Source organism: Bubalus kerabau, chromosome 14 (assembly GCF_029407905.1).
Source record: "Bubalus kerabau isolate K-KA32 ecotype Philippines breed swamp buffalo chromosome 14, PCC_UOA_SB_1v2, whole genome shotgun sequence".
Taxonomy (NCBI): Eukaryota; Metazoa; Chordata; class Mammalia; order Artiodactyla; family Bovidae; genus Bubalus; species Bubalus kerabau.
In genome coordinates this window covers 4,770,176-4,791,631 of record NC_073637.1, presented here as the reverse complement: position 1 = coordinate 4,791,631, position 21,456 = coordinate 4,770,176, and the positions used below count along the sequence as shown (strand labels likewise).

The window sequence follows — 21,456 nt, the reverse complement described above, 5'->3', positions numbered from 1 at the left end:
AAACGGCATCACACAGGATGATTGCTGTGTGCATCTGGCCGCTTGCAGGCAGCATGTTTCCCAGGCCCATCCATGCAGTGGTGTGTGTCAGAGCCTCGTTCCTTTTCATGGTTGAATAATATTCCACCAAGTGGCTGTTTAACTGCTCCCCTGTTGACGGACATTCGGGCTGAAGCTGGGGTCTGAGCTCCTCTTTGCAGGGTCCTGGCCGTGCTCTGTCCCCCATTGCCCACCGCCCCTGGCCTGCCCAATTCCCAGGGCGGGGCCAGGCTGGGCTGGGGTGGGGTTGGCAGGAAGCAGGAGGTCTCTCCAGGCTTTTTGAGCATAGGAGAGGCCTGTAGATAACCTTTCTGCCTGAGGTTCCAGAATTGGCAAATCCTACAGTTCCACAGGGGCTTCCCTGGTGACTGGGTAAAGCGTCTGCCTACAGTGTGGGAGACTTGGGTTCGATCCTCTGGAGAAGGAAATGGCAACCCACTCCAGTACTCTTGCCTGGAAAATCCCATGGAGGAGCGTAGTAGGCTACAGTCCACGGGGTCGCAAAGAGTTGGACACGACTGAACGACTTCACTTCACTTCACAGTTCCACAGACTCAGAACTCTTGGACCTGAAGACTCTCAAACACTAAGCTTCTGAGGGTCCAGGAGCCAGAGTGTTCTGAGCAGACACCCGTCCCCAGCCCCAGCTCCATGGCAGAGATCACTAATCGAGCCGGCTGGGCCTTGGGGTCCCTGCAAGAGCCTGGGGCGGTGACCACCCCCCCAATTGGTATGAGGGCTCTTGGTCCCCGCTTCCAGCAGACTGTCCATCTCCAGCTGACCTTTGCCTCCTCCCTGGCCTCCCACCCTCTTCTCACGCCCATAGGCCTCTCTCGGCCTCCTCCTTCCCTTGGGGCCCTGGTCTTTCCTGCCCCCCATCCTATGCCGCACCACGTGGAGGCAGGGCCTGTGGACCGCTGGGGTGGACGCCCCGTCCTGCAGGCTCCTGAGGTGGGGAGAGGCGGTGAGGATGGGGGCTTTGCAGAAGCTGGGGGAGGCTGCCCAGGGTGCCCAGGCGCCTTGGTTACAGGCACAGAGCCTGGCTGGAGGGCAGGGAGGGCCCCCACACTCCCTCCTTGCCCACCTGCCCTCCAGGTGTCGGCGCCCCGGGCCTGTCCTCTGGGTTGGGGACGGCCAATGGCGGGCTAGTTTCTGGGAGAGTGGGGGTGGTGGTGATGCCGCACGTGGTGCTGGTCACTCCTCTCGTCCACCCCTGACATCCTGTGGGCCTCGGACCCCCTGCAGCTGGAAAGCGTGGGCTTGGATCTGGAACTGAGTGCCTGGGGCTCTCAGACTAGGTTCCGGGCACCCTGGGCTCCTGCCCATCGCGGAGGGTGTCTGTTGGCAGGCGGATTCTGTTTCTGCTCCTTGTGGCTCCCTCGTTGTCCTCCTGCCCGGAAGCCCTCCTACCGCAGCCTGGGAAGTGGGGATCATTTGTGGGAAAGGGCGAGCTCTGGCCTGGAAATAGCCAAGTGTGCACAGAAATAACCCTGGCCTCAAAAAAGAACATGGAAAATTAAACAGGGAACAGCAGCGTTCGCCTGTCCCTTTCCACAGCCGTTATCTCAAGACAGCGCTCCTCCCCTCATTTTACAGACGAGGGAATTGAGGCCGGGGAGGAGGGTGACCTGCCTGAGGGTCTCCCACTAGGCTGCTGGCCTCTGACCCCGTGTTTCCCACGATGGTGTGGCTGCCCGACCCCTCTGAGGCTCTGCTGGCCTCACCTGCTTCTCTGAGGGTCAAATGCCTATGCATCCCTCAAAGCCCAGAGAAACCTCCTTTTCTCTGGTGAGCCTCCCCAGCTCCCTGGAGGGCAGCTGTGGTCTCTGCCAGGACCTCGCCACCCGGAGCAGGCGGTGGGCTCCTTGGACCATGGCTTTGTCCACCCCATGCCAGGCAGCACAGTATGTGCTCACTAAGTGCCCATGGAGTGACTCATTGGCGGACCGTTCCCATCAACCTGAGGGTGGAGGTCGGTTGAACCTCTCGTCCCCTTCCCTGCATTTTCATCCCAACAACCTGAGAAGTTCAAGTGAGTATGACCACTTTACCAATGAGGCTCAGAGAGACCAACTCGCCTGCGCAAAGGTCACACAGCAACCAAGGGCTGGATCTGGGATTTGATCCTGGCCCCTCCAAGCACGGATCTTTCTGGAGAGTTCACTGTGTGTCTGGCTCAGGGCTGGGTGGGCCCCTGACCGCCCCACTGTCCATTCCCTTCTCTCCTTGCATCTTGTGGGCTGGCTCTTACTCGTGGCCTCTGAACACCCTTCCTCGCTTCCAGCATCCCCTCTGTGGGGTCTAGCTTGTCTCCGGAGGGCCCCTCCCAGGTGTGGGGGACATCCCATCCTAAAAGCAGTGCAGGGATCCTGTGTGTGTCTCCTGCAGCCACCAGGGGCACCAGGCAAGGTGGATTTTCCCAGGAGGCCCAAGGCTTGGTGCTCCAGCCAGAAGCCGGCTTTTCAGGCCCACAGACTTCCCTCTCTCGCCTCCCTCACCTGGCCCCTCACTTCTTATTCCCTTTGAGTCCTTGGCAGGCACTGAGGCCTGAGGCTACTCCCGTGAAAGGCTGGGGGGGCAGAGGCCACAGGCAGGGAGGAGGGAGCGGACAAAGGTTCTGGAGCCATGGCAGTGAAGGAGAATTGGCTCAGGGAAGATGTGGGGGTTCTGGGATAAAGAGTTAGGGTTCAGGGTTCCAGGGTTGTTTCCATCTCCCTGGTCCAGCAAAGGCCTGGTATTCGGGGAAACCCGAGGGGCTCTGGAAATGGGTGACGGTCCTGGAGGCAGGAGAATAAAAGGGAATACATGGACGTATGTCCGAGGGAGGGACAGGCCGGCCCTTGTTCCGTGAGGCTTGCCAAGGGTCTTGGCCCCGGGAACCCTGACTGTAGCTTCCTCCAGAGCGCGATGAGGCATGTCAGGAGAGGCAAGTCCACCTGACATCTTGTCTCCAGGAACCCTGGCCCTGAGCCACCCCTGGGGGTCGGGCTGCCCTCCTCAGTGAGCTTGGGAGGGGGCGGCTGCCTGCCCCGAGGGGCCGCGGGCAGGTGGGGGCACGGGCAGTGGCACAACCCGGCTGTCAGGCTAGGGCCTAGGGTCACTGCGCTCTGTGTCCAGTACAAGACCTGTCCCCTCTGCCTGACCAGGCAGAGACTCAGACCCAGGGCACGCTCCCTAGCGTCCACCTGTGTGTCCATCCTGCTTCCTCCCTGCCTGGCTTTGGGGCTGGCGGCAGCACTATGCTTGGACACGCCCAGTGCTGCTTGTCTGGACAGCCCAGCCCTTGGTTACGATCCTCTTCTGCTCAACTGCCAGGCTGTGTGACTCAGAGCAGCTGTCTGACCCTCTCTGGGCTCATGAGACAGTGAATGAGGTTCTTGACCTGGGGACCGCATATGGCCTTGAGGAGCTCTCAGCTTCCCTGGATCGCACGCTGGAGGAGGAGGCAGGGTCTCAGGGGAGCCCTAGCTGCTCATAGATGTCAGCATCCCCATGTGTCATGGAGTCGTCGGCCCCGTTCCAAGCCCACAAGAGGGTCTGGCTCACTTCCGCTCCTCGCCGTCCATGACCGCCCCACCCAGCCTCCCCCCTGGCTGGAATGAGGGGCTGCCTTGAATAGTTGAAGGGGTCAGGGGCTTCCTGGGGCAGTGTCACTCTTCTCCCCGGAGGATAAGGGAGCTGCAGCTCCTCCAGGCAGCCTTCCAGGGTTGCCCTCCAAGGATCAGATGGCAGAGACGATCAGGAGGTCCCAGCCGGCCAGGGTCCCCGCGGACGGCAGGCACCTCGGGTGCCTCTTCCGGGCCAGCAGTGCCACCTGGTGGCCGCAGCCTCCAGACGCCTCCATCCAACCGGCCCTCCCAGGGAATCGGCTGGAGGGGCTGGGGTCAGCCTGGGAGGCACTCCGCCGAGATCATTGGCAGCTCCGAGAACCCAGGGGTCCTGCCTGCCTGAGGCCAGAATGTCAAAGACAGGGCTTAACCCAGAGGGATGAGAGGACGCAGGAGTCTCAGTCCCTGTGACCAGTGTGTGCGTGCGTGTGTGCACGTGCGTGTGTGCACGTGTGTGTGCGCGCGCGCACGTGTGTGCGCACGTGTGTGCACGCGTGTGTGCACGTGCACACATGCATGTGGAAGGGGAGGGCAGGGGTCCTGTTGGGAGGGAGGCCCTCAGGTCACAGCTGGCACAGGAAGGTAGGGGACGCTGTGAAGGAATGAAGGGAAATGAGTGGATGTGCTGGGGTCTTCCTCAGGGAAGCCCCATTTCCTTCATTAGCTTGGTTTGTGTTGTGCTTAGTCGCTCAGTTGTGTCTGACTCTTTGCAACCCCATGGACTATAGCCCACCAGCCTCCTCTGTCCATGGGGATTCTCCAGGCAAGAAAACCGGAGTGGGTTGCCATGCCCTCCTCCAGGGGATCTTCCCAACCCAGGGATGGAACCCAGGTCTTCCGCATTGCAGGCAGATTCTTTACTGAGTCACCAGGGAAGCCCAAAAAAGTCTTCATTATTTCTTTTTCCGTGAAAGTGAAAGTCGCTCAGTCATGTCTGACTCTTTGTGACCCCATGGACTATACTGTCCATGGAATTCTTGAGGCCAGAATACTGGAGTGGGTAGCCTTTCCCTTCTCCAGGGGATCTTCCCAACCCAGGGATCAAACCCAAGACTCCTGCATTGCAGGCGGATTCTTTACCAGCTGAGCCAGAAGGGAAGCCCTTGGCTCAGTTTAATCACTAATTATTGACTGCTGAGTACTGTGGGAAGAGATACATACATATTACACACACACAATGCACATTCACACTTACATATGTATATATAGACAAAAATATGGACACAACACATGTCTACATTCACACAGATACACACATACGTGCATACAGACACAACAATGCACACACATGTACATATACACACAGACGCACAATGGGCACACATGCACACGTACATGTGTATACATGGACAAAACATACGGACATAACACACGTATACATTTACACAGGTACACAGACACCCGACAGCACACACATAGTACACACACACACACGTACACATAGACAAAACAGATGGGCACAACATGCATTCACACAGATACACACATCCAGACGCACACAGACACACGCTAATGCACACACACATATTACACACATACACACACACACCCTTTGGCAGAAGGGAAGGAAACTGAGGCTCATGGACACTGTGTCTTGCCCGTGGCTGGAGAAGCAGGTGTGGCCGAGCAGCCTGACGCAGGTGGGACACCATGTTACCCCTGCCCCGGGGTTGGGCTGTGGCACCCACCCCGTCAGCCTCGGGCATCAAGGTCCCAGAAGCTGCGCCCTACAGTTTTGCTTTGGAGAAATGGTGGAGCGGGGTTCAGAGCCCTGGACTGCACCCCGTGCCCTAGAACCTGACCCTCAGTCCCCAGCAGGCCACTGGGAGCGGCGCCCATGGGGGTGGGTGGGCCGGGCAGACCCTCGCAGGCCCCAGAACTCCTCCACAGAGCAGGTCCCCAGGCCACTGGTGGCCAGGCCCTGGGGTACACAGGTGCATTTCACCCCCATGGCCTCTGGATGTGAAGGTTCAGCACACTGAGGTCACGCCTCACCCCTACTTCCATCTGGACCCCATCAGGAGCCCCCGCTCTGCCATGGGGTGCCCCTGGTGGGTGACTGGGGATCCCAGGCCTCATGAGGTCACCTCTCTGCCCAAGACTGAGCCCCGAGAAGATGAGGAGCTGCAGGGCAGGGCGAGCAGAGCCTCAGGCTGGTTCAGAGACACGGAGCATCTCCCACTTCAGTCCTCGCTGACCTGGGAGCTGAGGGTCTAACACCCCGGGCGCCGTTCGTTCTGAGCTCCGGATGACAGACAAGGAAACTGGGGCCCGGAGTGCACAAGGGGACCCGGAGGGACTCCTAGGCCTTGTCTCAAGCCCGGTGAGAGCTGTCTCCGGTCTCAGTTTGGGGGCACCTGTGGTCTGGGGAGTAGATTCCTGTTATGGGGGGCAGAGCCAAGGCTTGGAGGAGTCCCAGAGTCAGCAGACTCGCGGGTGAGCTGGGCTGGGATGAGTGTGTGCGGTTCCAGTGCATGGGCTTCTGTCCACACACCCGCTGGGCCTCAGTTTCTTCATCTGTGACATGGGGCTGAAAGGCCCTGGCCCTGCCAATCTGTCAGGCACTTGATGCTTGAAAACTTTCCCAACACCTCTGTTGAGAGGCCCACCTCGGAGAGCTGGAAGCCAGGCCGGCCAGGTGAGGACTAGGAGGGAAAAACCTTGAGTATCTCCTCCTCCAAGAAGCCCTCCAGGCTGCATCTACTTGGCTGGTCCCATGTGGTGTGGTAGGGGGCTCTGAGCTCCCACCACCCAGCTCTTCCCCCAGGCTGCAGGCTCCCTTGGGCCCTGTGAAGTGCAGAGTGTTGGCATCATCTGGGGAACCAGGATGAAACAGGGGTGGGGGAGTTCAGTTCCTGAGGGCTCAGCAAGGGACTAAGGGTGCTGGTGGGCAGCCAGCCACTCTGGAGGGCACAGCTGGGCCTTGTGGTCTGTCCTGTAGCGGGATGGGTGCTGGCCCTGGGGGCCTGGGGGAGGGACCCATAAGGAGGACAGTCGGGTTTGGTCCTGGGCAGACCGGCAGGGCAATGGGCCTGCTGAGACTGAGACCTGGAAGAGAACAGGTGCCCCAGGGAGGCCGTGGGCAAGCCCTGTGCCCTCCTCCTGCGAGTGGAGCCGGCGGGGGCAGGGGTGTTGGGCAAGCCAGGGAGACAGCAGGGCCCGAGGCTGGTGGCAGGGAAGGGGGGCATTTCCTCAGGCCTGCCCAGCCCCTGAGCACAGGGAGCTCCTCCCCCAGCACCCGGGTGCCCTCCTGTTTGCTGGCAATCTGCTGACTGGGCCCACCTCCCTGGCCCACAGCTTTCCTGGCTCCTCTCAGGGGTTCAGGAGGTGGTGGGGGGCCCCGGTCCCGGGGTCACGCAGGTCCGGGTGGGGAGTTCCAGCTCCGTTTTTAAGGTGGTGTTGGGTAGCCTTGGATTGCCCCGACTCCATCACCCAGCCTCAGTTTTCCCCTCTGCAAACTGGGAACACAGACCCCTGGGGCATGAGGCCTGCCCCAAGGGTGGGAGGATGTTGGGGGGTGACCAGCCCATGGGTGTCTTCAGCTCATTCAGGGATCCCCCTCACACCCACGGCCTCCTGAGCTCCCCTACCCGGGGCTTGAGGAGGGGAGGGCAGTGGGGGCGGGTGGACACTGAGCCTCCGGAGGGACTCGGAGAGGACAGGGTGTAAGCCAGGACATCGGTGGGACACCCATTTCTGCAGGCTCCCCCTCTGCTCAAGCATCAGAGGCCTCCAGGAAGCTGGGGCGGGCGCCCAGGGACATTTCCTGCTATTAATGGAGCTTAATGTAAACAGACCCTAATATTTACCTCTAGACGCCTCCGGCCTCCGAGGGTGCCAGACAGCGCGAGTGATGACCCCACCCAGGCAGGGCCCTCCTCACCCTTGCTTCCTGGGCTGCACGTGAGCCTGGAGCTCACGTTCGAGCCCCCTCCTGGATGCCCGGAGCCTCAGTTTCCCTCTCTGGGAGATGGGGGTGAACACTCAGGCTTCGGGGGAGCTTTGGAGGCGCTTGCTTCGTAAATCCGCTCTGGGAGCGGCACCACAGTCCCTCCCTCGTTGTTGACCCGCCGACCCCTCCCCTCCCGCGCCCTCGTGCCTTCAGGGATCTGGTTGGATGCTGTGGACAGTCTGGCTAACCTGCCCAGGTCCGCATTCTCTCCCTGGGCAGGCAGAGCAGGGGCCAAGGTGGAGTGAGGACTCTTGCCCTGCTGGTCTGTGTGTGCTAGGGTGGCACACAGCTACCGCGCCACACGCTGCCCACACCGTACCACCTGTATCCCCTCCGACCTCACCCTTTAGCGAGGCCCTGGCACCCGCCCCCAGCAGCGATGGCAAAGCCACGACCCCATGACCACCACCACCCGCCACAGGAGAGTGACAATGTTGGGGGCACGCGGGGCCCACCTGGCTCTGTGCCTCTCGGAGACCCCTGCCTGCCAGCCAGGGCGCTGAGTCAAGGGCACGGATTTGAATAAACAGTTTTAATTCAGGATGAGGAAGCCTCGTCGAGGAGACTGTTTACATCAGATATAAATACACAGGCCACCTCACGTCACTTGGGCTTCTCAGAAATCTGGGAAGGGAGGCCGTGTAGAGGACGGTGCGGAGGCTTCACACCCCAGCCCTCGCGGGAACAAGTCTGGCCTCTGGAGGCGGCCGGGGCCTGTGTCCCCGTGGAGGACACTGCAGGGGGAGGGAGCCAGCCGTCAGGAGGAGGGAGCAAGTGTCTGAGGAAGTGGTGGGGGCTCAGACAAAGTCGTGTGCAGTGAACCTCTCGCCCCCAGCCCCCTGCCCACCAGCTGAAAGGCCAAGGAGGGGAGGGGGAGAAGTGGAGAGTGGGGGAAACTGAGGCCAGTAAGCGAGGGTTCTGCACGAGGCCCTCAGACTACTCTTAGGGCGGTGGAAGGCTTGCCTGGGTCCCTGGCCTCCTGCGTCCCCACAGTCTTCCAGTCCCCGAGGAGCCCAGGCCAGACAGTGGGATTTCACATGTGGGACAAGGGGAGGCGGCTTGGCCACCCCCAATCTGGATCCCAGTTCTGCCCTGGGCTCTTACCTCCACACGTGGTGGGGATTAGTGAGACAGTGCGTGTGAATCGGGGCGGGACAGACCTGGGACCCAGCAGGTGGTCAGTCAGTGTCTGCCGACAGCCCCTCCTCCTGGAGGCAGGGATTGTCCCAAAAGAATTGCAACCCCTCCACCCCCAAGCGCGAAAGTCACCTAGTGTCAGCCATTTACTCTCTAGTATGAATTAAAGTGAGAACCTGGCATCGATCAGGACTCTGACCCTGGAGGAAGGGCCGCAGGTGGCGCTGGGCTGGGGCAAGCACTGGGCACGGACCTTCCCTCCTCTGCTGTGTGACTGCCCAGAGGCCAGCTCCCAGGCCTGGCAGAAACAAAGCTGTTGGAGCCTCCCTGCCTGGACCCACCGTTAGTGCCGCTCCCCGGGGCCAGCATCGCTGCCTCCACGGGCTTCGCAGAACAGACAGCGCACTCCTGTGTCCTCCTTTCCCGACAGCCAGGCCCCTCCTGTGCCCCATGCAGCCCTGGGTCCCCGGGGAGTCACCGGCCCGCTCTAAGCTGGGAGGTGGGGGGAGGCTGCACACAGTGCCAGCGCACAGGATGTTGGTGCTAATGCTGACAACCATGCCCCTTTGCTTCTCGGGCATCTGCGCCAGCACCCCTACCACCCCACTGAGCAGGCCCTGGATTCCCCCAGGCTCCAGCACCCCCACCCTAGCCTTCCCACAAGGTCCTGGGGTCACAGGCCCTGACCCCGCGGGGCTCCAGCTGATCGTACTGGCCACGCAGTCTGACCTGAGTACTCACTCTGTAACTCTGGAAAGGTCCTTTCCCTCCCTGAGCCTCAGTTTTCCCATCTGATATATGGGGATATAAATGGTCCTCTTGCCTCCCATCCAGGCCTCGCACCAGGGCCCTGGTCTTGGGGGACAGGGGACTCTGCCTGGAGCCACTGATCCCGTAGGACTTTGCAGACAAGGGGCAAATCTGGGGCCAAATTCTGTCTCACCTGTTTCACTGGTGGCCATGTGTGAGGGTGGAGCCTGGTGGCTAGAGGTGCCTGGGAAACTCAGAGCTCCTCTCTCAAAATAGGCATCCTCCCCTGAAACAGCAGTCTAGAGAGGGCTCATGGGAGCTTGAACATTCAACAGAAGGCACATGGAGGTGATCCTGGAGTCCAGCTCAGAGGAGGTGACCAGTGGACCAAGTCAGAGAAATGCTCCCTTCTCAGGAAAGGGAGGGGCTTCCCAGGTGGCATTAGTGGCAAAGAACCCTCCTGGCAATGCAGGAGACTTAAGAGATGCTGGTTCGATCCCTGGGCCAGGAAGATCCCCTGGAGGAGGGCATGGCCACGCCAGTATTCTTGCCTGGAGAATCCCTTGGACAGAAGAGCCTGGCGGGCTACAGTCCATGGAGTTGCAAACAGTCGGAGATGACTGAGGCGACTTAGCATGCATGCATGCAGGAAAGGCAGGGAGGCATGATGAGCCAGACAAGAGGGAGAATAAGGGCTCTGTGCGTGGCCAGACGTGGCCTTAGGCCAGCAGGCCCGCGTTCAAGTCTGTCTTTGTCCTTGGTTTCGCATCCACAGGATGGGGCTGGGAGTCTACTGCCCTCCTGGGCCAGCAGGCAGGGTCTTCCGAGAAGGTCCCTGGAGCAGGGGGGCTTTGGGAAGATGTGAGCTGTGTCCATGGGGCAGGCATGGGGGCGCTGGAGGAGGTGGGGCTGGCTTTTGATTCTGACTTGCCTATCGCCCAGCCAGGGCACCTGCATGTGCCACTCAGCGCCTCCCCCGGAGAAGAGTAACAAATAGTGTCTCCTTTGTAGGACACAAGTGTCAGCCCAGATAGCACGGGGCTCACAGCGTCGCACCCTGCGGGGCCAGCCCGTCTTCCTGAGTGACTCATGGGCGCCTCAAGTGTGGGCCCTGCAGATGTGAACCCCTCTCGTCTGCTCACGTAACACTTGTGTCCCCTTTCCTTTCTGTTCTGGCTCTTCTGTCTCTGTGGTGCAGGGAGATGATGGGGGAGAGGTGGGGAGGGGACCTCTTCAGGTCACCTTTTAAACCCTCTTTGAAATTCCTAGTACCTTAAAAGTCTCTGTCCCTGTTTTGCAGGAACCCTTTCTGGGGATAGAATGATCCAAGTAGGAAGCCAGCTCCTGGCTACCCCTGTGGGTCTTCGGTGGACACAACATATACCCTGCTGCTGCTGCTGCTAAGTCACTTCAGTCATGTCTGACTCTGTGCGACCCCATAGACGGCAGCCCACCAGGCTCCCCCGTCCCTGGGATTCTCCAGGCAAGAACACTGGAGTGGGTTGCCATTTCCTTCTCCAATGCATGAAAGTGAAAAGTGAAAGTGAAGTCCCTCAGTCGTGTCCGACCTTCAGCAACCCCATGGACTGCAGCCTACCAGGCTCCTCCATCCATGGGATTTTCCAGGCAAGAGTACTGGAGTGGGGTGCCATTGCCTTCTCCGACATATACCCTAGGGATGGCAAATAACCAGCATTCAGTCCGCCACGTCCTCTCTAGAGCCTGTGGCAGACATTGCCAGTCAATCACAGCACAGTGGCCTTTGACCCTATGTCCAGGCAGGGCACTGGGCAGCCATCACCAACCGATCAAGGTGAACCCAATCTGCCACTCTAGTAGAGCAGGTATCTGTGCTGTCCCTGACCTGGCCTGCCCAGCCTGGTCCTGACCTTTGGCCCCCTTGCAGCGTCCTGCCGACTAAGCATCAGGCCCGTTAGGCAGGGCCTGTGTGACGGCCTGAGCTCTGGCCCCGAGGATGTGATGGTGGGCTGAGCCCTTGGAGCTCTTGTGGACGCTGACCACGTCGCAGCCGTTGGGCTCGCACTCTGCTCCACGCTGGCCACAGAGGCTGCGGACGGTGGTCTGGAAGCTGCTGGTGACGAAGCAGTAGACGATTGGGTCCATGCAGCTGTTGAGGCTGCTGAGGGTCACAGCCACGTGATAGGCCACGAGGCTGGCGTGGTGTGGCACGCCGGGCCACAGAGCCACGGCCACCTGGCGAGCGTGGAAGGGTGTGAAGCACACGAGGAAGATGACCAGCACGGTGAGCAGCAGCTGCATGGCCCGCACGCGGCGCTGGCGACCCTGGTGCAGCAGGCCGGGCCGTGACAGCGCGCACACGATGCGCCCGGTGAACACGCTGATGACCAGCAGCGGCAGCAGGAACTCCAGGACGGTCAGCGCGAAGATGCGGCAGCAGGGGCCGCCGGCGGTCGTCACGCCCAGCACGGACAGGGTCACGGCGCCGGCCGCCAGCCACACGAAGGCACACACGGCCCTGGCGCAGGCCGGCTGGCGCCAGCGGCGGGAGCCGCCGGGCCGCACAATGGCCAGGTAGCGATCCACGCAGATGCAGCTGAGGAAGAGGATGGAGCAGTGCATGTTGAGGAAGTAGCCGAAGACGTGTGGCAGGGCGCAGCGCAGGCAGCCGCGGGCGCCGTAGAAGACGGCGAAGCGCGTGGGCAGGGACAGGCCCACCAGCAGGTCGGTCACCACCAGGTTGATGGTATAGACGACCGACGGCGTCTTGGCCCGGGTGCGGCAGCCGAAGACGTAGAGCGCCAGCCCGTTGAGCACCATCCCTGCCAGGAAGATGACGCCGTGCACTGCCATCAGCGCCAGCCACAGGCCCGGGAAGCTGGCGTGCAGCTGCTCGTCCAGCTGTGCAAACCGGTGGAACAGGGGCATCTCCGGCAGGCTGACGTTGGTCCACGCCCCCGCCGCCGCCGCCACTGTGGCGTTGGGGGCTGCCCCGGCCGAGGGCCCCGCAGGAGACGTGGAGGGCATGACGGTGGCCAGTGCTCCCCCGGCCTGGAAGGAAGGAGACCGGGTTACCCTGGGGTTACTGGAGCCCTGCCCGGAGGCTGGACCCCACCTGGCTCGGCTGCCCACCCAGCACCCCGACATTTCTGTCATGGTACCTCTGCCTGGCCTGGCCCTGGCACTTGCCAGCATGGAGCTTTAGCCGCATACTAATGCTCTGAACCTGCTCCTCACTGTCGCGGGAGATGAAAAGCCTTACAAGACCGTCACCAGGACTGAGACAAGACAAAGGCGGCCAGTGTGGCAACAGGTAATAGGAAGGCCAAGTGTGTGTGCTGTGTGAACCTTGTCTCCAGACCAGTTCCTCCCTCACTTGCTGTGCAACTTTAGCTAAGTCACTTAACCTCTCTGTGCCTCACGACGAATCCCCAGTCTATATCACTGGGACTGCAGAGCTGCTGGGAGGATTAACTGAGCACAGCAGCGCTCAGTGCGTCACTGAGTGAGTGAGTGAAAGTCGCTCAGTTGTGTCCGACACTCTGGGATCCCATGGGCTGTAGCCTGCCAGGCTCCTCCGTCCATGGGATTCTCCAGGCAAGAATACTAGAGTGGGTTGCCATTCCCTTCCCCAGCCGATCTGCCCAGCCCAGGATCAAACCCAGGTGTCCCGCATTGCAGGCGGATTCTTTACCATCTGAGCCACCAGGGAAGCAGAGCATCACACTGGTGGGTACCAAACAAAGGAAAGTTCTGCTTGGCGAGAGCTGTGCCCACGGTCGGCCCAGCCCCAAGTCCCCACGCCCGTGCATCCCGGCTCCTGTCCTCTGGACCACCCAACCGTTCTCACCTCCTCCATGGCTGGCACCAGGTCAGTGCCCTGGGTGAGGGTCCCCAGACGGGTCTTTTGCCCAAGGGCTTGGGACTGGGGGAGCTGAGAGTCAGCCCCTGGCCGCCCCGGATTCTTCCCAGCCCGGAGAGACGGCCACCTTTGCTGTCTTGGAGACTCACGTGGGGCAGCTCGCTGCGGCTGGAGCCTGGAGCCAGGTCCCAGCAGCAGCAGCAGCAGCAGGGCGTGAGTTAAATAAACGCTGCAATCCCGGCCTGCTGGCCTAGACTCGGGCTTGGGGGTGGGTGGGGGGCTGCAGCCGCCCACTCTGTTTATGTTCCTGCTGAGCTGTTTAACTTGCTGAGATTTATCCCTTTGTTTATAAATGAAGGGTTAACAGGCTCTCACCCCCACCCTGGACCGGGCTGATCCTCCAAATAAGGACTTTTCTGGCTTTTTCAGGAGAAAGGAGAAGGCTTTGGGGAGAAACAGGGAGGAGAGGGGGGCACAGGGGAGGTCCCCGGTAGAATGTGCCTCCCCAAATGTAGGGGGAGGGAAGACGCCCCCATCGTGGTGACCAAGGGAAGTGAGGCATCTGCGTGAACAGCCCGCCCGCTGCCCACTCCCCCGGCCGGCTACTACCCCTCCTCGGGCAGCAGGCTCCTTCTGGCAGCTTCCATCCAGCGGAAATCCAGCCTGCCGGGGGACTGGGGACCGAAAGCCCAGCCCGGAGCGGGTGGGCAGGGCAGGGAAGTGCTTGCTAGCCAAGGCTCAGGTCCCAACCCAGCTGGAGGGAGGCCCTGGCAGGGCAGGCCACCTTTATTCTCCACTCTGAGAAGGTGGCACCAGCTGAACCTCCGCCTCTGGGACCCTGGCCCTGGGAATCTGCTGACCCTCAGAGGCGGCTGGGAAGAGTCTGATGCTGCCCAGGACCGTGGCTGGCCCCTGGGGTCCCCTCTGGCACGAGTGGGCCCAGGCCTCCACTCATGGGGCGCTCTGGGAGGACTGTCCTCTGCCTGGGGTCCCCAGCCCCCGTCACACAGGGCCCTTGGATGTGTCAGCCCTTTGGCAGGCAGCTCGGGGAGTTGGGGAGTGAGAAAGACGTCTGGGGCAGGGAGAGACTCTGCAGGCACGAGTGGGCAGCGAGGGGAGGTCACGAGGCTGGGCCGTGGGGCTGTGGGCCTCATCCCCAGGACACGGGGGCTCCAGGACCCCAGGAAGAAAAGTGGTGCCTCCAACGTGTCCCTCCTCTCCTGGGAAAAACCCGAAGCCCTGCCAAGACCCGGGGAGTGCAGAGCTGGCCCGGACACGCGGCAGACCGGTTTTTGACTTCCCCTCCACGTGCTTTCAGTTCGCTGATGTGTCTGCACGGGGTCTGCGTCCGTGTCACGGTCCGAGACAGATAAACATCCCAGGGCGTTTCCTCTGGGAGACAGTTGCAGGGTGACGCCGGCCCCGGGGAGCCCGCCAGCCCGGGACAGCCCCCAGGGACAGCTCGCACGCGGGCCAGCAACTCGCTGAAGGCCGCGGGCCGGGGCGGCGGGCCTGGGGCTGCAGAGGCAGGCAGGTGGGGACGGAGGGCGTCCGTCAAGCACATGCTGATGCGTAGGTGCGCGAGTCTGAGCGGCATTTGGGCCCCACCCCGGGCACAGACCCTGCTCACGCACGGAGCTCCGTCCCGCAACACCAGGAACCTGTGCATCTGTCCCATGGAGCCCGGGTCACGGCTGCAGCCTGGGCCGTCGGCCCTGGCTTCCTACACCCTCAGCTCCTCCCCTTTGCCTGCTGCTGAGTCTGCCTGTCTCTGTGTGATCAGACCCCCACCGTGCCAGCCCACTCACCCACCTCCAGAAAGTACCACTCATGGTGAGAATACGCAGTGACCACTCTCTGGGGCACCTACGGAGCATCGCTTTTGCTTTGTAAGATGAGGAACTCGAATGGTGAGATACTGGACTCTATGGCCGTGGACCGGCTGTGGCCCCATGAACCCACGGCCTGGGGCCCTCCCTGGTCTGGGGCTGGGAAGGGGCTGGGCTGAGAGTGTCTGGGCTAAGCAGCCCCCGCCCCACATGGTCTCAGGGAGGACACTCTGTCTCTGCACTCCTGGTCTCTACTGCCTCAGCTCCCCGTCCTCCTTGAGGCGCCACGGGACGGGCCCCATACCCCCTGAATCTGCTTTGGTCAAGTGAGAGTCTTTCCGGCGGACCCCCGAGCCCTGAGCCGAGCGCCCCCTGCACCCCCACAGGCTCAGCATCAGCCCTGCCTCACCCCACCCCATGCTCCTGCCAGCCTCCAGGCTCGGGCCGTCTCACTCTCTCCACCACGGCCCCTCACCCCTTTGTCCACACCTGGCATGCGATGTCACAGCTGGTGCTAGACAGCTGGGGGTGGGCGGGCGGGTGGGCACTGCAGGGAATATATGAACAGTAACGGTACTCAGCACGAGGGCAGGAGGAGAAGGGGGTGACAGAGGATGAGACGGTTGGACGGCATCACCGACTCAATGGACACGAGTTTGAGCAAACTCCAGGAGATAGTGAAGGACAGGGAAGCCTGGTGCGCTACAGTTCACAAGTTTGCAGAGTCAGGCGCGACTGAGCAACTGAACAACAAGAAGAGTAACCAGAGCAGGAGGTGCAGGCTGGGGGCCGGTCCCCACTCACCACCGGTCGCCCCGGTGTTGATTAGCCTCTCTGAGCCTCCGCCTCCCCGCCCGCAGTGATGTAGCCGCAGCACCTTCTTTCTGCAGCTTCCAAGTGGGTGCGTGGCATCTGTTCCCAGGCAGAGTGGGCGCGGGTGGTGGTATCTCCTCACCCACTGGCTCCTGGCTGCCTCTACTTACGCAGAGGAAACCGAGGCTGAACTCTGCAAAGAGCCTGGGAGCTCAGAAGCAGCTTAGGGGGAGGCAGGCTTCTGGCCAGAGGTGATCTTGCGGGCCTCCCTCCCGGGCCCCCATGCCCCTCACAGCCCTGCAGGGCCTTGGGTGAGGGTTCTGGCCCTGCAGGGGTTCTCTCTGAGCCTCAGTCTCTTCTCTTGTGATGTGGGGACTGAAACGGCTGCATTATGCTGCCTCTCAGGGCTGTTGTGGGCCTTCTCTGAGACCGAGCCCCTGGTGCAGGTGTGGAGAAGTGGGGCAGGGAGCCGGTGGGGTGCTCTGCTCCCCCTCCCTCTCTGGGGGTACAGGTCTGGAGCCCTGAGACCCTCTGGGGAGGCATGAGGGGTGAAGGTCGTCTTTTCCTCCCTGATACGCCCCTACCCCCAGGCACCTGGCCACAGCTAGCCTACAGAGATGGGGCTGCGGGGGCAGGGGTCCTTCCTGGGAAAAGCCTGAGGTTCTGAGCAAAGCTAGGGGAACCCCGTCCCCTGTCTCCTTGCACCTCAACCGAAGGAGGACGCCTCAGGCACCCCCCCCACCTCTGTGCCCTTCCCATGCTGCCTCATCTTCTGCCCCTGCAGTTTTCTTGACACTTCCAGGGCCTCCTCCAGGCCCCAGCTCCTCAGGAAGCCTTCTCTCTCCTCCTCGGCTGGCTCTCCTGGGTGTTCTTCCTCAGCTCCTTCCAGCCCAGGACTGTCCCACTGTCCTGACTGCAAGCAATTCAGGTGGGCCGGTTCCTCCAGCACCCAGGACGGCCGGGCACAGAGCAGCACCCATCTTTCTCTCTGGCTGAGTGAACCCCTGCGGGAGTCTGCAGGGCCAGCAGAGCGAGGCCCCTTTCTCACCCAGGCGTTTGGGGCCCTCCCTGCCTGGCCGAGCCCCTTTGTAGCCCACTCAGCGTCCCAGCGCCTGAACTGGCTTCTGCCCTCAGCTCTACCTTCACTACCATCAGTCTTGCCAGCTGAGCAGGGTTAACACCTCCTCCAGGAAGCCCACCCAGCCCCCCTGACCGTTGGGCCCGTGGGTCCCCGTCATTCTCCCTCCCCCCGGCCCTTGGCGCGCATCAGTGGTGTTTGGTTCAAGTCCCAGAGCCTCAGTCCTTCACCTGTGATTCTGGGACTGGTGTTTTAAAGGGACAAGTGAGCATCCAACAAATGGCGTCGTCAGGACCGGTGGGGGTGCTGGGTGGATACACAGCTTCAGGTGCCCCGCGTGGAAGATGCGTAATGACGACAGTGGCCGTGCTGGAGACCCCTGGCCTCCACCTGAATGGCGGTCCACCTGGGCCTGCCTGCCCATTCTGAGGAGAGGCCCGGGTCACCCCATGTGCTCAGTGCACAGCCCCTCAGAGCCTTTGTGAAGCCCCCAGGGAATAAGCGTCTTTTCCTAAGTTACCTAACCCTGTCCCCTCCTGGGGCTCCCTTTCTATCCAGCCTGACCGTCACCCCAGGGCACTGACGGGGGGTTGTGCCCACTGCTGCCTCTCACAGCTTTTGCGTCTTTGCTGTGTGTCCAGAAACACAGGCCAAGACCCAGAGGCTCAGGGTGCCAGTAACTGCCCAGAAACTTGAGGGGGGCCCGAGCCTCTCTGACCTCTCACCAGTGTCCCAGGTGGGGGTCCATCCCGACCTCGTCTCGGTTTCTCTTGAATCCATGCTGCTGTCCCTGCGTGTCCTCTAGCCGCCCAGCTGCCTGGAGGATGCCAAGCCCACAGCCTGGCTGTCTCCTGCCTTGCCGCATATGGGGCCAGGGCAGCCAGGGGCCCTGGCCTCGGCCCCGGGCAACAGGTAGCTGCCTGGGCGTGTGACCCAAGATCCCCTGCCCTTTCTGCAGCTCCCACACCTGGAGCCAGGAGGGGCGGTGTGGAGGACAGGCCCAGCCTTCCCCACCATGGTGCCCGGAATGCCAGCTATGGGCCAGTCACCCTCAGACACTCTGCACCCACATGGCAGTCCTGGGTTTTATAGACAAGGACGTGGGGGCCCAGAGAGGTGAGTGTCATGCCCTAGGACACACAGCGTGAAACTGACAGAGCGGGAAATCAAAGCCAGGTCCACTGGCTCCCGGCCCAGCAGGGACGAGAGTGGGGTGGGCGTCTCTGGACCTCGGGTCCGTGCACAATCGGATTCTAGGTACACGCAGTAACTGAACATGCCTCTGCCCCCGACGGGGTGACCCTCACAACCTCCCAAGGCCAAAATAGCCCTTACTGGAGGAACCACCTGCCTGTTTATTTTGCTGATTATTCTTGGTTTCATGGCATCTGCTTGAGAACATGGCCTGCTGTTTTTGGCTAGTCTGAGCATCTGCTTCTTCCATCCAGGGACGGCTGGGCCCTTACTGAGGCCCCAAGGGGGCCAGACTAGCTCTGGGTTGTCTAGAAGGTCCCAGGGGGCACCAGCTGGAATCAAGGTCCCCATCCTGGTCAGGGCTCCCTCCACCCAGCTCAGGGACAGGGTCACCTGGGGTGGCTGGGCGCTGGGCACCTGGCTCTAGCATGCCTGACTCAGCCTCACACCCCACCGTCTGAGAGCCCTTGGCTGAGGTCTTGGCCCTAATGGAAATGCAAGTTTCTCTGGGCCAGGTGGCCCCAGGCATCGCCACTCGTGGGGGTCCTGCTGCATGTCAGACAGCACTCCCTGCCACCCTGGTTCACCCCTCACTTCATCCTGAAAGAGGTGTAGCACCTGCCTGTCTCCCCCAGGCCAGCCTCCCTGGGGCGGTGGGACAGGATCTGTGGCTGCACCCGCCTGGCCTCTGCCTAATCCCTTGACCTGGCATACCACTTCTGCCTGCGTCACCTGCTGAAGGCTCCTGGCACCCACAACACCCTCCTGGGCTCCCGACACCCCTCTACTGGGGCAGAGCCATAACCCCACAGTTCATGGGTTGTCTCTGAGATGACCCTTTCCAGGGTCTCACGACTCCTGCCAGATGCCCCCACATTGGCGTTGCTGGCCTCATTTTGCCTGTTAGGAAGCTGAGGCACAGAGAGGTTAGGTGGCCCATCTGGGGTCACCCAGCTGGGCGTGGAGGAGCTGGGCTTTGAACTCTGCCCTGTGCCTGCTGCATGCCGCTGGAGGTTCCCCAGGGCCCACTGTGCCGGGGGCTCAGAGGTCCAGGGCTCTGGCAGCTTGTCCCAGGCCACACAGCTCAGTGGCAAGGTCAGGGGAACTGCGAGAAACACATGTTTCAGAGAGAGGCATCAGACCTGGCCTTGAACCTGGTGCTGGGGGCCTGGAGGGCCTCAGGCAGATCTGGTTCCAGCTTGTGGAGCTCACAGCCAGGGGCGGGGTGGGGGGAGGAGGCTAGAGAGTGGCTGGTCAGGAGGAGGAGGGGCCTCAGGAGGACCTGGGGAGACAGCGTTCTGGGCGGTGGGATGAGAACAGCAGGTGCAAAGGCCTTGAGGTGGGAGCAGGCTCCTGTGCTCAGAGCACCATGGAGTGGGTGCTGAGAGCCGGCAGGCAGAGCAGGCTCGGCACCCCCAGGGTGCTTCAGGCCCCAGTGCCACCTCTTCCAGAAGGCCCTCCCGGACCACCCAGCCACCTGCACACCTTCACCTTCCACCTGCTTTCTTTCCCTCGCAGCCCTCTCATCACCCGACAGCTTCAAATTTGTTTCTTGCTTTTCCCCTACTGGACCGGCAGCACTGTGAGGGCCAGGGCCTGGGCTGCGGCTAAAGAAACCAGTGGATGATTTGAGAGTCCTGCGGGGCTCTTCAAGCCTCAGTTTCCTCATCTGTAAGATGAGCATGCACACCTCATAGCATCAGGTCACCTGTGGACAGGCTCCCAGCAGGTGCTCAGGACACATCGGGTTCCCTCCCCCACACGCCAGGCCTTGGAAACAGCAGCCTCTGCTGTTCCCGAGGCTCAGAGAGGCACGGCCACTTGTCCGTGGCCATGCAGCTGTGAGGGGACGGGGTGTCCTGGCGACCCTCTGGCTGAGAGTGAGTATATGTTGGCGGAAGAATATGGGGGCCGCCGGGCAGCCCCAGCCGCCCGTCTGAGGGCCGTGCACGCTGCCACCAGCCCAGTCCCTTCGGTTCCCAGTGCTGCCCCGGGACACACAGCTGCTCCTCGTCCGCCCTGCCCAGCGCCCTGGCCACCGGCCAGTTCCCAACCGGCCCTCCCCCCTCGGGACCCTGTTCCTGCTGCCTTCTCAGGGCAGGCACAGCCGGCGAGCCAGGCGGGGGCAGTGCCAGCTGCAAGGTCCGCACTGGGGGCAGGGTGGGCCCTGGGCCTCAGTTTCTCCGGCCCTCCAAGGGGAGGGCAGGGCCGGGCTGGGCGGGGGCACGCCCTGTGTGGAGCCTTTCCCCACAGATCCCTCAAGCTCAGCCCTGCCCCAGCGGGGGGACCGCGGTGGCCACGGTCCCAGGGCTTGTCCAGTGCCTCTGGGGTCCCCCGACCCCTTCCTTGGCCCAGCCCCTGGGGCCACCCAGATGGGGAAATCGAGGCTCCCAATAGATGACCACAAGAGCGCTGAAGCAAGGAAGGAAGGAAGGAAGGAAGGAAGAAAGTTCCAGAGGAGGGCATCGAACCCCGCAGCTTGGAGGGGCTCAGGGCAGCAGGCGTGCCCCTTGAGCTCTCGGGAGCTCCCCTTCCCAACCCTCACCCAGTGTGGTCAGCTGCAACACCTTTACCTTTGCCTTCAGTTTTCCCGTCTGTACAATGGCTCCCTGCAGGGCAGGACCTCAAAACCCCTTGCCAGCTCTGAGCTCTCTCCCTCCCAGTCTTTCTCTGCCGCTGCCCCTCTGCCTGCCTGGGGTGTGAGGACCCTGCACTGACCACCTCATCTCAGGGAGGGGAGGCCCCGTCTGCCTGAGGGGGACTCACCGCACCGTCTCCGTCTGGCAGAGGAGCTGGCCTCTCGCTGCAGCTCCGCGGGCCACTTACTCGGGTTGTGCAGCCCGACCGCACCTTCCTGGGGCCTGACGTCAGGCCCTGCTCGGGGCTCCTTTTGGGCAAGGCGGCGGTGGGGGCGGGGCGGGGCGGGGCGGGCTACTTTCCTGCCCCCACCAGCATCCTGAGGAGCCTGATCCCAGGGCCCTGGGGGAGGGGGCCTTGGGCCAGACAAGGGAGGAGACTGAGGCAGAGGGCAGCGTGGCGGCTGCATCACCCGGGAAGGGCAGGGAGGGCAGCAGCAGCCCTGGCTCCCTGCCCCCGGTGTCCGGCCTGGGGAGCACAGCTGGCGCCCACAGGTACCGCGTGTGTTGTGGCGGGGCTCACACAGATGGGCTTTTCTGTTTGGGGGACAGAGGCAGGGTCGTGCCCCTGGCCATCCC

At 62.1% G+C, this 21,456-nt stretch overlaps 1 protein-coding gene across 1 annotated transcript; it reads right to left on the bottom strand.

Annotated features, from left to right (window-relative positions):
• Positions 1–8,143: 8,143 nt before the first annotated feature.
• On the bottom strand, positions 8,144–21,090 carry GPR20 (G protein-coupled receptor 20). Its single transcript, XM_055545700.1, has 2 exons — positions 21,008–21,090; positions 8,144–12,516 (listed from the first exon to the last, which is right to left on the bottom strand). Exon 2 carries the CDS (start codon positions 12,490–12,492, stop codon positions 11,404–11,406), a length of 1,089 nt encoding a protein of 362 aa, XP_055401675.1. The 5' UTR covers positions 12,493–12,516; positions 21,008–21,090; the 3' UTR covers positions 8,144–11,403.
• Between the last annotated feature and the right edge of the window lie 366 nt (positions 21,091–21,456).